This window comes from Molothrus ater, chromosome 5 (genome assembly GCF_012460135.2).
Source record: "Molothrus ater isolate BHLD 08-10-18 breed brown headed cowbird chromosome 5, BPBGC_Mater_1.1, whole genome shotgun sequence".
Classification (NCBI taxonomy): Eukaryota; Metazoa; Chordata; class Aves; order Passeriformes; family Icteridae; genus Molothrus; species Molothrus ater.
The window spans coordinates 46,151,589-46,165,873 of NC_050482.2; the positions used below are offsets into that span (position 1 = coordinate 46,151,589).

The window sequence follows — 14,285 nt, forward strand, 5'->3', positions numbered from 1 at the left end:
CTACAGTGTATATACACAGCTAGGCACGGAAGATTTCTTACCATGAATTGCACATTGTCAAATCCATTAGCCAGCAAGTGGTTTTCATACTGAGGTAGCCCAATATTTTCCAACCATTGTCCCACTGTCTGGACAGGGCATCGGGGTCCTGTAGGAGGGTGAAGAGGGAGGCGTTTAAGCAACGAATAACCATCCACTGGATAATAGCGGTAGTCCTGGGCTGAGAGGTGGCATTGCCACATCGTGTTCCTGGAAAAGTTGGTATCAAACGAGCCCGCCAGCTTGACAGATTAATGTTTTCAGCAAACAGAAAAGTCAGAAGTAAAACATAGTTTTCAGGGCAGTATATAATGTAAGGTCTGATCGCAGCTCTACATTTCTTGGTTATTAATCTTTACTACAGACCAGTACGTCATACAGTAGAGGAAAAAAAAAAAAAAGCATATCAAGCTGTCAGCTAAGCTGCTCTCTGTTATATGTGATTGTTGGAATACTCCACAATGAGCAATGCACTGCCAGCAGCAAGAATTCTTTTTATCAAGTACTCCTACACTCATCAGTATGCAGCTCCATGCTTCTTGCTCCCCCTCGCTCGCTCCCCTTCATTACCCAGCCTAGGCTACACCTCGCATTTTCAATAATAGCCATCAGATAAGGCAGATTTTTTTTTTGTCTGCAAGCTGTAAGCCTGCTGCTGCTGCTTCCTCCTACACACCCATCCAAGCGTCAATCTTGAATGATGAGAGCAGTCAAAACAAATGCAGAAAATAGCAAGATTCAAAAGCAACCTAGAGCACTTAAATCTGAATAGAATCTTCATACCAGCTACGCTTTACATATCTATTTGTTGTAGATTTTTACATTTCACAAGACATTAAGGAACACAGTACTTAAAGCATAGCCCATGGCATGGTTTACTATGCCTTCCCCTTTTCCCTTTTAATGTAAGATAGGTAGTGGTCTGCATCTCTGCTTATATAATAACAAAACCCTTTAATGAATCAATAATGAATATATTTCACAGCTTCTCTCTCGTGTAGTACAGCAAAAGACATAAAAGGCACAACAATTTTAGTCAAAGTAATTAGATTATCTGCATGATTTCTTCAACTGTAAAATTTAAGACACAAGAAAATCTTTATGCTGACATATAATAATTCAAATTGAAAAGGTCACCATTTCAAATGAATAATTAAAAGAATAAAATTGTAAGTTTATATCCTTTCTTACAAAAATGTGAATGATAGCAAGTAGACATAAGATTTGCATGATTTCTAGAGAGGATTTAAATTTTATCAACTATAACTGGAAAAAAAAAGATTATGAATTTTAAATGAGCGGAAAATTCATTTTCTGCATAAGAAACCAAATATCTCATGATGTATTTTATATCTACATTTCATCTTTGAGACAGTTTCTCTCGAGATGGAAATATTTTATTCCTTTGTTCTGAAAGGCATGTTTACTAAACTTCTGTTTTTCATAACCATATGAAAGGACTTAGCAAAAAAAGGCAGTAAATAGGTATATTCAGGGTACAATTCCAGAAGGAACCCTGTCAGTGGTGCTTCATTTATTGAGCAAATTAATTACTTTTTTGTTTTTCTTATCCATTGCGCATCTCGAGCAATGACCATCTCAAAGGAGGAATGTAATTCCAGGCATGAGGAAATTATAGATGTTTGTCAAGGGGATAATATGGAACTGATAGTACTATGGCAGATAATTGTTTCATAGAAAACCAAACCTAGAGTCTGACCAACACATTATAACACAATGACTCTTCCAGTGCTACACAGAAGGTCTCTGAGCATTCACAGAACAGATTCTAAATATATAGAATTAACAATATTTTAAGAGTTTCAACTCTAATCTGACTAGTCCTTGGACTAAAACTTGGATGACCTTTCACTTTGATATTGCTGCCTGGATTTTTGAAACATCTCATGCAAATTGAAGTCCATAATAATTTTGTAGAATAATTTTAGTTGAGCATAGAATGTCTTTCATGAAGTTGGAAAGTTGCTTAAGGTCTCATATTATAAGATCTTCTGTTATTCCAGGTATTCTTACTGACTTAATAAATTTACTACACAAAGTGTGAAAGGTTCATTATGTCTGAAAAGAATACTGAACACTCACCAGGCACTGGTAAACCTGCAGTAGCCAAAGAAACTTTTAGTAGTTTTCTTATTGCTAAATGTATTTCAAATAAATGAATGAAGGATTAATTTTTTCTCAGAGAAAGCAGGTATGCCAAACTGATAGGAAATCTAGGTCTGATGGAGATAGAAATGCATTTGTTCACACAGGTCTGCAAATCATTCCTGTTTTTGAAAAGTTTTCTCTACTATGAATGAATATTTTTGTATATAGACAGATCACAATCCCTTCAGGATAGTGCCCAGGCATGAAGAAGGGTAGGCTATGCTGAGCTGAGATAAAAGAATAAAAGAATAAAATCATAAGTTTATAGGGGACATCCCCCGAGTAGGTAAATTCAAAAGGCTGGGCAAGATCTTCAGAGTGAAAACTGAGAACAAAGGTATCTTAAATAACATGAGAATTCTATCCTTTATGATTTTTTCTTAGTTGACTGAGAATTAATAAACTTCTTTTAAAAGGATTTCTGATTCTGTCTTTCCCTTTCCCCTGTAAGCAGAAAAATTGATATCAGAGATCTTGCGAAGCATAATCCCTTTGAACAGTTTATGCATGACTGGCTCCTGTATTTCCTATAAATGCAGAGACACAAATGTCTCTGCATTGTGTTCCCCAACACCAAAAATCTGCTGCCCACAAAAAGGCACACAATAATCAATATACTAGTTTCATGGTCGAACTGCTTCTGCCTTACCTTACTATAAACAGCATGGAAGCTATGCTGCCAGTGATGAGTGCTTGGCTCAATGCCTAGCAACAGTGTAGGCAAAATTCAGTTGCTGAGTGGCTCCCCAGACACATTTCCTCATGTAGCTGTTGGTACTGTGTCTAACTGTCTCCATGGCTCCAGCCCTGGATGATTATAGCACTGCTGGTCCCACTGTGCACTCTCTCCAACTCTGTCCTTTGCCAGTATAACTACAAGGCTGAACCCATCAACACAACATAAGGTTGCTTAGCAAGGGGAAAGAAAGCGAGGAGAAACAGTCAGCTTGCTGCCTAGTCCTCACCCCTGACTATTGTTTCATTGCTAAAGTATCCTGTTATCTACAAGGCTTTTCTTCCCTCCTGCTTCCACCAAAGGTTATAGCAAGGCAAAGGCAGGCACAGAGCCAGGACTGTTTGGATTAGGGAACTTGCAGCCCTTTAAGATCTCCAGATCTTTAGCCACTTCAGGTGTTTTACCCTGGGGGGGCTGCTTGGGCAGTTTTTTCTTGCCAGTGCAATGGGAACCTGGAGCAGATGCTCCTGCTTTGAGACTAAAAGGCTGTCTCTTGATTTTTTTAAGTCTATGACTCAGTGCCAGCCCCACCAGTGTGCTGTTGCAGGGAGTGCCTACACTTTGCCTATGCCTAAAGCTGGTGCTGACATTGAAAACACCCTGCAGGCTATATAAGATGGTCCCACCTCGACACACTTGCACACTACCGTGCTTTCCTGAATTTCAAATGACAAAAATTCCATGATAATCCTTCTGTGATACCACAATCAAAAAAGATGCATCCATTCCTGACACTTAAGCCTCTTATAGAGATAGCAGTACTTGGCTCTTTCTTCTCCAAGGCAACAGAAGAAGCACACTGAAGTGATGTCTGCAAGAAAGATGCCATCTGGTATGCTATACGATAATTTCTACAAGACATCTTGTTCCCAATGGGATTCAGAATATGTTTATTGTGGGGTTTGGAATGGACTGAATCTGTAATATCAGAGGGCACATGATTTCAAACCTGTTGTAAGGTAGATCTGCTCTAAATGCTAAGTAATTTAAGAGTCTCTCAATTTTATTTTTTCTACTGTTAGCAATATGAATTTTTGTCGGGTCCGGCTGTCTGTCTCTGCCCCGACACGGGTAGGGTGGTTCTTGGGTGGCACGCGTTTCAAAGGACGAGTCTGGACTCTTCAGCTTTTCGATCTTCAGATTGTTTATTGTTTCTTATCTACAAAATTTTCTGTCTGCCCAACAGAGGTCTGATCTGCAAGGCAGCCAAGGGCACTCTGACCACCCACGGGGCGGTCATGTCTTTTTATACTAATATCTACGTACATAATACTTACCTTTATTTTCCAATACTTTTCACCCGTGTTAGCAAGTGCACCTTCACCATAAACCAATCCCCAAGTGCCAACATCACCACAGGAGATGGAGGACAAGAAGAAGAAAGAAGAAGGACGAGACACGCCCTGATCCCTCCATCTTGTCTCTATAACCCCCCTGTACCAAAAACCTTAAAGTCTATTTTTCACCCTCTAAATGTGTCCCTTTTACACCCTTCACTCTAAAGTGATTCTCATGTCCTCAAATTCTTGTCACTTCTGTGGATGGATCAAAATCAAGCCACCAAACACTCTTGGCAAAATTCCAGGATTTTCGAGACCCCCCAAGGGTTCTCCTGGCATCTCTGGACATCAGGAACGATGTGCTGAGATCCCACAAATTTTTCTTGATTTTTCTTTGGTTTTTTGACTGAGGAGAATCATTACAAACAGAATATTTTAAACAATTCTTTTTTGATATATAAATACCTGTTAAACATTACTAAACTTAAACACTTCTGGTGCTAAGAAAACAAAAAGTGGAGGATTTTAGTAGTGACTAGTAGTGACCAAAAAATTCCTGAGTAGAGAATATGAAAAAATGAATCATTTAGGTAAGCTGGAAGGTAAGTTTAGCAAAGCTGGAAAAGAAATTGATGCTACAATAAGTACTGAAAACTTTTTTTTTTTTAATTAAAGCTTTCAGTTTTGTATAAAGCTAAACAGAATATAATTTCTATATTTATGACTTCAGGCAGATACAAAAGTTACCCGTCTACATTGTGACAGCAGTTAGCATGGCAGGGTGCTCTAGTGAATAAACTAACCTAATGCATGTATCCCTGAGAGGAGATAAGGATAGCTAGGAACAGGATGGTGTATGAGAAAAACTACACCAAACATCCAGCAGATTACTACAATTAAAGTTTATTATGCGGGAAGCATCCTAGGTTCCAAGAAAGGTATGCAGGATTCTGGTTTATCTCATGCATTTCAGTTATACTATAAGGCAGCCCCAAAGGTTTAGAGATTTTAAATGATCTTTTTCATAAAACTCTGAAAAAAATGGATGCCTTGCATAAGATCTATAACTTCTGTCAGCAGCCTAGCTCTTTGGATGATGATGGCACTGTGGATGATAATATTTGGTGATGCTGAATATTCCTCTGAAAGTGCTTTTAGAGACATTTTTCATGGTATCTACAGAAACAAAACAAAATCAACAGGGACAGCTTGAATTTAAGTAACACTATCTAGTATCTATGATCTAAAGGTTACATTCCATTGCTTATGTGTGGCTCAGAACTCACAAAAATAGCTCTCACATCACAGCTAATCAAGCTAATGGAAAAACCCTCAGTGACTAGGAAAAATAATCCTCACAGCTCTTTTCTGATTTTTATACCAATATTGATTATAACTCTACATTACCACTGTGTAAGTGCTGTATCTTTAATAACTATAACCTCAAAGTCAACAAGGAAAATTCATTTTACTTGACAGATGATTTGTCAGCAGTGACCTGTACTTTGTGAAACACACTGGCCCTTCTACATGTTTGCATTTCTGACTGTTGATGTATTATTTACCCAGGAAGAGCTCAGTCAAAGTACTCCACTGTATCATGAAACATACGTTTATCACAGACACTTCAAAGTTAGAATATTCTTCATATTCGGTTGATTGCTTTGACAACTTTAATTTAGCCTCCTTCAGAATGCATGCTGTTCAGTCAATGAGGAGCAGATCTTATTGGAAAATTAAAATACCTGTTCTCTAGAGCACAGCCACTGGACTAGGACTCATTTCTATTCAAGAATGTCATTACCATAATGCAGAGAAATTATCTATCTATCTATCTATCTATCTATCTATCTATCTATCTATCTATCTATTGTATTTGGTAACATTTATTACCATGCAGCAAGAGTGCTTGAGATACAGTTAGTCTTTCCAGATTTCGATTTTCTATTTTAAATTAATAGATTTTGGGGACTTTTTTTTTCTAAAGACATTGGGATAATCAAATATTTATATTATATAGCATTGCAACATGCACAACTTCAGTCAGATGTATATCCTTGGCTTACAATACAAGATGCAGCTACTGAATCACAAGTTAAGAACAGATGGATGTTTTACTGCAAGACCACAGGATCAACTGCATTGGATCAGAACACAGCTTCATTTAGCTCATCTAGCTTCATCATTCATCAGCTTCAATCACAGTGGCTACTATTAGATGACTGCAGAAGAGCATAAGAATAAGATGGACATCCAGCAATCCTTTCCTAGCATTTTCCCAGTTTCCAGCAATTTGCAGTTAAATGTCTTTCTGAAAGAGAAAGTGTCCTTACGCTTAATTGTCCTTTATGTATTTTTCTGGCAGTTTGGTGGTTGAAATATGGTCTAAGAAAGAATCATCCTTATTCTGACTTCAATGGAAGTTAATAATATTTTCTGAAAAAAGGAGTTATTGTCTCAGAGCAATTTCTGTCCTTTTCTTGGGAAGTTTTATGGGATAATAGTAACACTACTCTCACCACCTATGAGTAATCATTTTCACTGCTTTCGTCTAGTAAGGAAAAAAAAATCCCCTTGAAAATTTACATGACACCATGACCAATCAAAATATTTTACTTAATTCAGTAAAAATTTTAGACTACTGTTAAAAGATAGTACACTGAGTGCATATATATAAAAAAGTGTATACTACATAATCTTGCTAAAAATACTAAGGAAGCTCAACCCTTTATCCTATAATTCCTGGCACCATAAACCCAAATTTATGTAATTTCAAATTTGAGCAAGTCTTTTTACAGCTCTGTGCTAAGCAACACCGGACTAGCAAACAAGCAGAACTAGGTAACACAGAATTGGGTAACAGAGAACTATTTGAAGAAACTGTTCAAAAAAAGATATCTGCACAGAGATATCTCAAGAAGTTACATACAGCTGTTAAATAAACCATAGCCTTGATTTCATAGATTTGGTAACTGCTGCAAGGTGCTGTGAAGAGCTGTGGAAATGAGAAACATTTACTGACACATATTTTTGAAATTCTGAATCATGAAATTATAGATGATGGAAGATTAAAGATTTCTCCTGAGGTTATTTTATAAATCAGATTCAGCCTGAGACAGTGTGGCACTTTTTTTTTCTGGTTGCTTTTGCCTAGCTGGGTTCAGAGGCTTCCTTGCCCCCAAGGAAGCCTCTGAACCCAGAGTGAACTTCTCCTTTGAACAGATGATCAGGTAAATTTCCTTCTCTCCTTTATATTCTTTCTAACTTCATTTTAGAATTCATTTCTATGCTCCCTGGTTATCTCACTTCTTGTTCTTGTAAATTATGATCATATGCTCTTTTGTCATCCTTCACCTCCAGCTACTACAATTTATTGTTTTGTTTCACATCAGTCTTTTTCCTTTTCTAATCATTTTCTCCTACTTCCGCTTTCAAATCTTTCAAAACAGGTTAAAAAAAAGTTCATTTAAAAATGAAATAACTTACTGAGATTAAACTACCCCAAGATTTCTTTCGAGTTAAGACTAGGTTGGATTTGATATTTCAGGTAATACTAACTTAACTTCAGTGGTCAGTGGAGTGTGCCACCAGCACCCGGCTCTGCCCAGCAGGGGCAGACATCCCCTTGCTTTTTGGGAATAACTATCCATCTCTGTTTCCTGACAAAAAGTCAGGTTCTCAACAGGAACTTGCCTTATTACACACAAACTCTATAACCACCTTCTGTAATATTTATCCCCTGCTAACACAGGCTCTGCAGCACCACAAGAAAACTGCAGCATCTTTCAATGAATAATAAAGACGTTACTTGAGTGGGTGGCATGCTGGCACAGCTCTGGCAACTCACTGGACTGTTTGCATATGGATGAGCTTATATAAACCCAGTTCATCCTGTCTGTGAGCTCCCTCATGCCAACGGCTCTATTCTCACTCTCCCAGCTCTGGAGCCTAGGGTCTTGTTTCAAGGATCTGTGCTGACGTTTACAACACTGCAAATACCTCTAATGGAATTGTACTTAGTCCTGCATGGCTCTGTGTTTTAGAAATTGGAATGATACAGATGCAACTCCTCAGACAAGTTTCACAAAATGTACTCCAGGAATGATTCCTTACCTAGCTCATTTGTCAAGGCTAAAGGATCTCAGCTTGAGCTCAAGTGGTCCTGCAGGTACAGGTTAGCTGAAAATGCACTGATCAGACTAGTTCCACCAATATTTTATAAATATTATTGCAGGTTAATGATTATTTCCTAAACTACAAAGTAGACCAAAACTAGAGGTGGTTTAATAAGCAAACCCAACACCTACATGTAGCCTCACATTCTGGTTTAGAGCTGTTTAGCCACATTTCTTGCTACTTGTTTCAAAATTTTCAAGTACATGGATTTTCTTCTTGCATAAATTTGAGAAGAATGGCTGGGCTCTATATAAATGCCATATTGATACACAAATAGGGGGATTTGTGTACTGACAAAATAATGTATTCTTTAGAACAGTGCTCTATGAAACACTTCAAATAGCCTAGCAGAAAACAAAAGTAGCACAAAGTAACTGAGATAAGCCATCATACTCTGTAAATAGAAAAGCAAACAGCAGAGTTTGTAAGAAATATTTATCTAAACTCACACATGAAGTGCAAGTATTTATTGTCAACGAATAATAAATACACTTTAGAAGTAGTTTCCAGAACAACTTTAGACTAAACGCTATTTTTAGCATTTAATGGAAATTCATATTATCAATCAATAATTCAACCTCAGCCATTCTCAGAATTGTAATAATACAGTAACCTAAAATAAAGTAATGGATAAAAGTAGAAAAACAGTTTTGTAAAATTCCTGGTATCATGAGTTACATTGTAGGGCTGGTGAGTAGCATATCACAAATAATTTTTGAAGGATGTGAAGGCATTCTGATGCAGTACCTTCCTGAATACAGGGAAATGAAACAAGAAAATACTGATCCTAGCATTAAAATCATGAACTCAGGTTAACAGTCTGGGTTAGAAAGTAAATGAACTCCCTTTAATAAGTTCAATATTCTGAATTACTTCATTTTCTGTAGGTGGAATGAAAACTAGAAACAATTTGGTGCACTGTAAATTCTATAATAAGCCAAAGATTTTTCAACTAGCATGTGATGTTCTTGTGATTACTCAAAATGTGATTACTAGAAATATTAATCCAAAGATTCATATCTATTTAAATCCAAGGACTACTAGAAGGAAAAATGAGTGAATCAGCTGAATTTTCAAGAAACCACTATTAATACAGTTTTGGTAGACTTAGATCTCTATATCATTTATGAAAGATAAACTTCATCATAGTCTCACTTGCCACAACATCTCCAACCCTAACATATTTTTGAAAGCAACACTCCTAGCATTTCATACAAAACACCACCAGAGATACTGAACAAAGTTTTAGAGATTTGCCACTAGGAATCACACATGAAAATAAAAATCTGATTATTAAAGCCAAATCTCTAAAACCGATTTTAGAAGTCAGGAATATTCTGCTGCCTTTAAAGTATTTTCTGGCCACAGGCTGCAAAAGCCTCATTTTGCATCTGATATTTTTAATTCCATTGATGTGCTGATTCCTATTCTGCATATGTTTTTTCAACCTGGTATTGAATTTGATCCTGCTTTAGAAATAAACACTGTTCAATTTAGTCAAGCAAATTGAATAATATATTAACATACATGTGTGTAAGTGGCTAAATAGTTGTAAGGTTCAGATTAGACATCAAGGAAAAAGCTGAACCTAAACATGTGATTTCTAAAGCTTTCAAGTAATCTGATAATTCTTTTCACATAATTTATCATGTCTTGAAAAAAATATCTCTTAACCTCTGGAATTACAGTAAGATTATTATTAGAGCATTATAGAATGAGGGCATTGTTGGCTTGCTACTTTTTAGGTACAACAGCAAGCACTCTGGCATTAACTTTGTGAAATCCAGCCAAACTGTTTTTGGAAAGTGGAATGGTGGAAAGTGGAAGTGGAAACTTCCCCCACACCATTGTGGTTCAGTGGAGAAACAGTTTTACTGGAAATAACTTTGAAAGTGTTTCAATCCTTTTTTTATTTTCAAGTTCTGAATCCCATAATCTTCCTTGGTTGATCCTTTTATCTCTTATCTAGATGGGCAAAGCTTAGACATATATTCAACCCCATGGTGGGAAAAGATACATTCTATACATCTCAGTGACTTGAGGAACTGGTCTGACAGATGAGAGAACTGACCAGGAATAGCAGAGTGCAGCATTAACATCATCCTCAGATATGTTTTTAAATCCACCTAAGTGTTAGGAACCCATTTACTACCATTAAAACCCAGGAGATAATGTGAGCAATACTATTTTTTAAGCAACTTTCACAACAAACTAATTTGAGATCTAACATGATTTTTTTATCAGTGTGATTTTGTAAGATTAGGGCCCTAGGCAGGTATATCCAAACTTTTAAAGTGAGAATAACTTTTATTCACTTACTTTTGATTTTCTGTGGAGAAACATAGACAGTTTTTCTAAGCACTATCCCCAAACATACTAAAACATCATAATACTGAACTCTCCATTTTACTATTATTTGTCAGTATTTCTGAGCTTCATGCCCTTGGAAGTCACTGAAAATCTGCTTTTCTGTTTTGCATTCTATATATTCGTACCATTCTGCACTCTATCTCAAAAAAAATAGTAGAAGTGTATATAATATAGCTCTATATCATGACGTATTAACATACACATCTTCTTTATAACTCAGTATCTCTCACTTCTTCTAGAAGGAAATTATATATATATTTTAAAATATGAGAATATTTTAAAAATACTGAAACAGGCTTTAATAACAGTGGTAAGCACACTATTTGAATTTCCATAGATTTGAGTAGCATTCAAACTGTACATAACTGTTTCATGTGTGTGGTCATAAAGACTTCTTTTTTAACCATATTTAACAACAGAATGGATGGATTAGCTATTAGTTTAAGAACAAAATAAAAGAAGACGTGGTAGGGATTCAGCATGCATTCCTCTTTCTGAGAATAAGTACTTCTAGAAAATAAAAAAAAACCCCTTTAGATCTGACAAAATTTCCCAAAGAAGAATAAATTGTTGGTATTCTGTAAGGGGAAAAAAAAGTTTGGTATCTCAGAAATAATGGTACAGCAGACTAGACTGCTGATGGTTTTAATTTTTATTTTTTAAAAAGGAGAAAATTTCGTATTGGAATAGAGCCTTAATTTCCTATGCTGTTTTAACAGCATGTTAAATCTGATGTGTACCACTGAAAAGTCCCAGCATATAAGTCAGTCAAAATGACATATCAGTCCTCCAGTTAAAAGAGAGTTTGTAGAAGACTCCTCTGTTGAAACAGTTCTCTTGCAGACCAGGTCTGACAGGCAGTAGTAGACTACACCAAAATTGACAAAAATTAAGCTGTACATTTACTCTCTGATGGATGTCAATATTTATGACATTATAGTTCCATTTTCCTAAGATTCTTTGTTTGCTATCAATATTCTCTATTCCTTCTAGAAGACATATGACAGAAATAATTTATCCAAGTCTGTGAATATAAAGACCCAATTGCTTTCCAACAGTTTTGGAAAAAGAAGCCTAATGCTGAACACAAAAAGCATGAGCAGAGATAAAAGGTAAATGTTGATTGGCACTCCTAGAGAGAGTGGAAATGTAAAAAGAAAATGTATCAGAGTTAAAAACTACTTTGATAAATATGGTCCAATGACTTACATTTTTACTCTATTTTCTGCTTAGCCTGAGTCTTCTGTTGTAGTAGGCTGTTTCAAAAGAAAAGGTTTATGAAGAATATAGAGCTGAATATTACATTTAAAGACACCACAGGGCAAAATTGCTAATATAATAGGAATACTTGAGTATAAGAAAATAAAATAAATGCCTGCAGCTTTTGCATCCAACTCCCATTGCATTTGTTATAAAACATAGCTAAAAACTCTACAATCATCTTGCAGTTCGCCCAGTTTCTGTAAGGTTTGTTTTGGGACTAAATACATCATTAAAACAGATACATTTTTATCTCTTGTTTAGGTTTTTATGATGTAGAAGTAAAAAAAAAAAATTAACCCAAATATATGTGATAACTTCTGTAGAATTTATATGATCTTTAGGTAAGTTCAGTGACATGCAATACATTCAGACTATCATGTCCTCAGTAAATAAATGCTAAAAATATTTCTTCCTAATATTTTATAGCTATATGCCTTCTGTTCTCCACTATTTTATAATCTAGATAATTGCATAGATTTAAATTGCCATTCAAATAATTTGAAATGAAGATATTATTAACAGAAATAGAAAGATTGGTATGAATAATGCAGGGGCAGAAATGCATATGTGAAAACACCAGAAAACACAGAAAACACATGCCTCAAAGAGTTAAAGGCATGGTCTGTACTGATAATCAAGGACACTGCTGGCAGTGGTAAAACACTAGGGAATATGTTCCTGTCAAGAGGAGGAGTGTGCTCTGATAAAACAACAGCTCAGACAATTTATCAGCAGAAGACCCTGCACTACAGCAACAACACTACAGCACATTGCATGTGATATTCATCTTTTTGTTATTCCAAAAGGATGGCCTAAAATATCTGAGAAAAAACAATGAGTGCTGCTGAAGAAAATTTTGGATCCAAAGGGCCATACCACAGCAAAGGTTGATTCCTAAAGGCCTATGGAAAGAAAGTTTGCTTGTCCTAATCAAAAAGAATCCAACAGATACACTAAGAATGCCACAGTCAGCCTACCACAACACACAGAAGTGACCATGGACAAGCAACTTGGCCACACACACATGCACACCTCCTTGCTCCTGGGTTCTGAGCTCCATACAAGAGTGGGACTGACTGAAAACCATCTTACCTAAAAGAAAAGTCATTTCTGCCTTCTGTAACATTGCATATTGACTTTGTTTATGCAAATTCCCCCCAGCTGTTCTGCCATTGCAAATAAAATTCCACATTCCAGTAGTTGACGGGATACAAGGAAGGGCAGACCCAAACACAAATGTGTGGCTCTCTTTCCTGAACTGCAGTCCTATAATTGTTGCTAAAGAGTTCAATGACTTGCAGCTTAGTAATTGCAGACTGCTTGTGTATTTCCTATTGAGGAAGCATCAAACAGCATGGGCAGCAGACACCAGCTGCTGGAGCTGCCTCGTCTCATCATCTACAGAGGCAGGTTCCTTCTGTCTTTTATGCCAGCTATGAGATTACAGGTATTTTGGTCTTTTAGCACAGCATATCAGCTTCTAAAGGGAAGTTGGGAGAGAAGTGGTGTTATCCTTATTGTACTGTCTGGTTGTTGTGGTTGCCTATGGCAAAATTATAGTTATGTGTTCAAAACTGTAAACTTAAGAGGTGTCCCTCTTAGTGAGAAGTTTCATGGCTCATTTTATTAAAATCTATTAATTAAGTCCACTTTATTAAAGATCTTATTTTAACCAAATGGAGATTTAAAAAGGACAAGGTAAATGCTGCAAAACAGGAATTGAATTACAAAAAAAATATACTTTTAAGTCTATAATGTACCACTGTGAAATCTGCCTTATGCCAATGTGCCTACACATATCCAATTAAAATTCTGCCTTAAGTACTTATATTTTATCTGTTTTCAGCTCTTGGAGGAGGGAGGATATTAACAGCTTTGGAGGAAAACCACTTTGCCAAAACTGCAACCATATGGCAGCAAACAGAAAAGGACCAGCCTAACAAGGCTTCATTTGTTAAAAGAAAGCTTGACTTTTCAGTTAATATATTAGCTTTTATAGGCAGAACCACTATAGGGATGATGAAGGCTTCATGTCTGAGCAGTGGCAGTGGAACAGGGGGAAGACAGGAAACCAAAGCATGTAGCTTCAGGCAGTCAAGGGTTTTGCCCAATTTCAACTGTCTTACAGCTCTACAGGGTGCAACATGAACCCTTACTCTTCTCAGTCAGCTTTTCTGGATATGGCTCCACCTGATTCCATCTTTTCCTAAGCTGGTGAAGTCATGTCTATTTTATTTTCCCAACTTTGTGCT

At 36.4% G+C, this 14,285-nt stretch overlaps 1 protein-coding gene across 1 annotated transcript in view; it reads right to left on the bottom strand.

Annotated features, from left to right (window-relative positions):
* Positions 1–14,285, bottom strand: part of ANKS1B (ankyrin repeat and sterile alpha motif domain containing 1B) — a 417,422-nt gene that overhangs the window by 197,975 nt on the left and 205,162 nt on the right. The window contains 1 exon segment of the mRNA XM_036400345.2: positions 42–148. Within this exon segment, the coding sequence (XP_036256238.1) occupies positions 42–148 (107 nt within the window).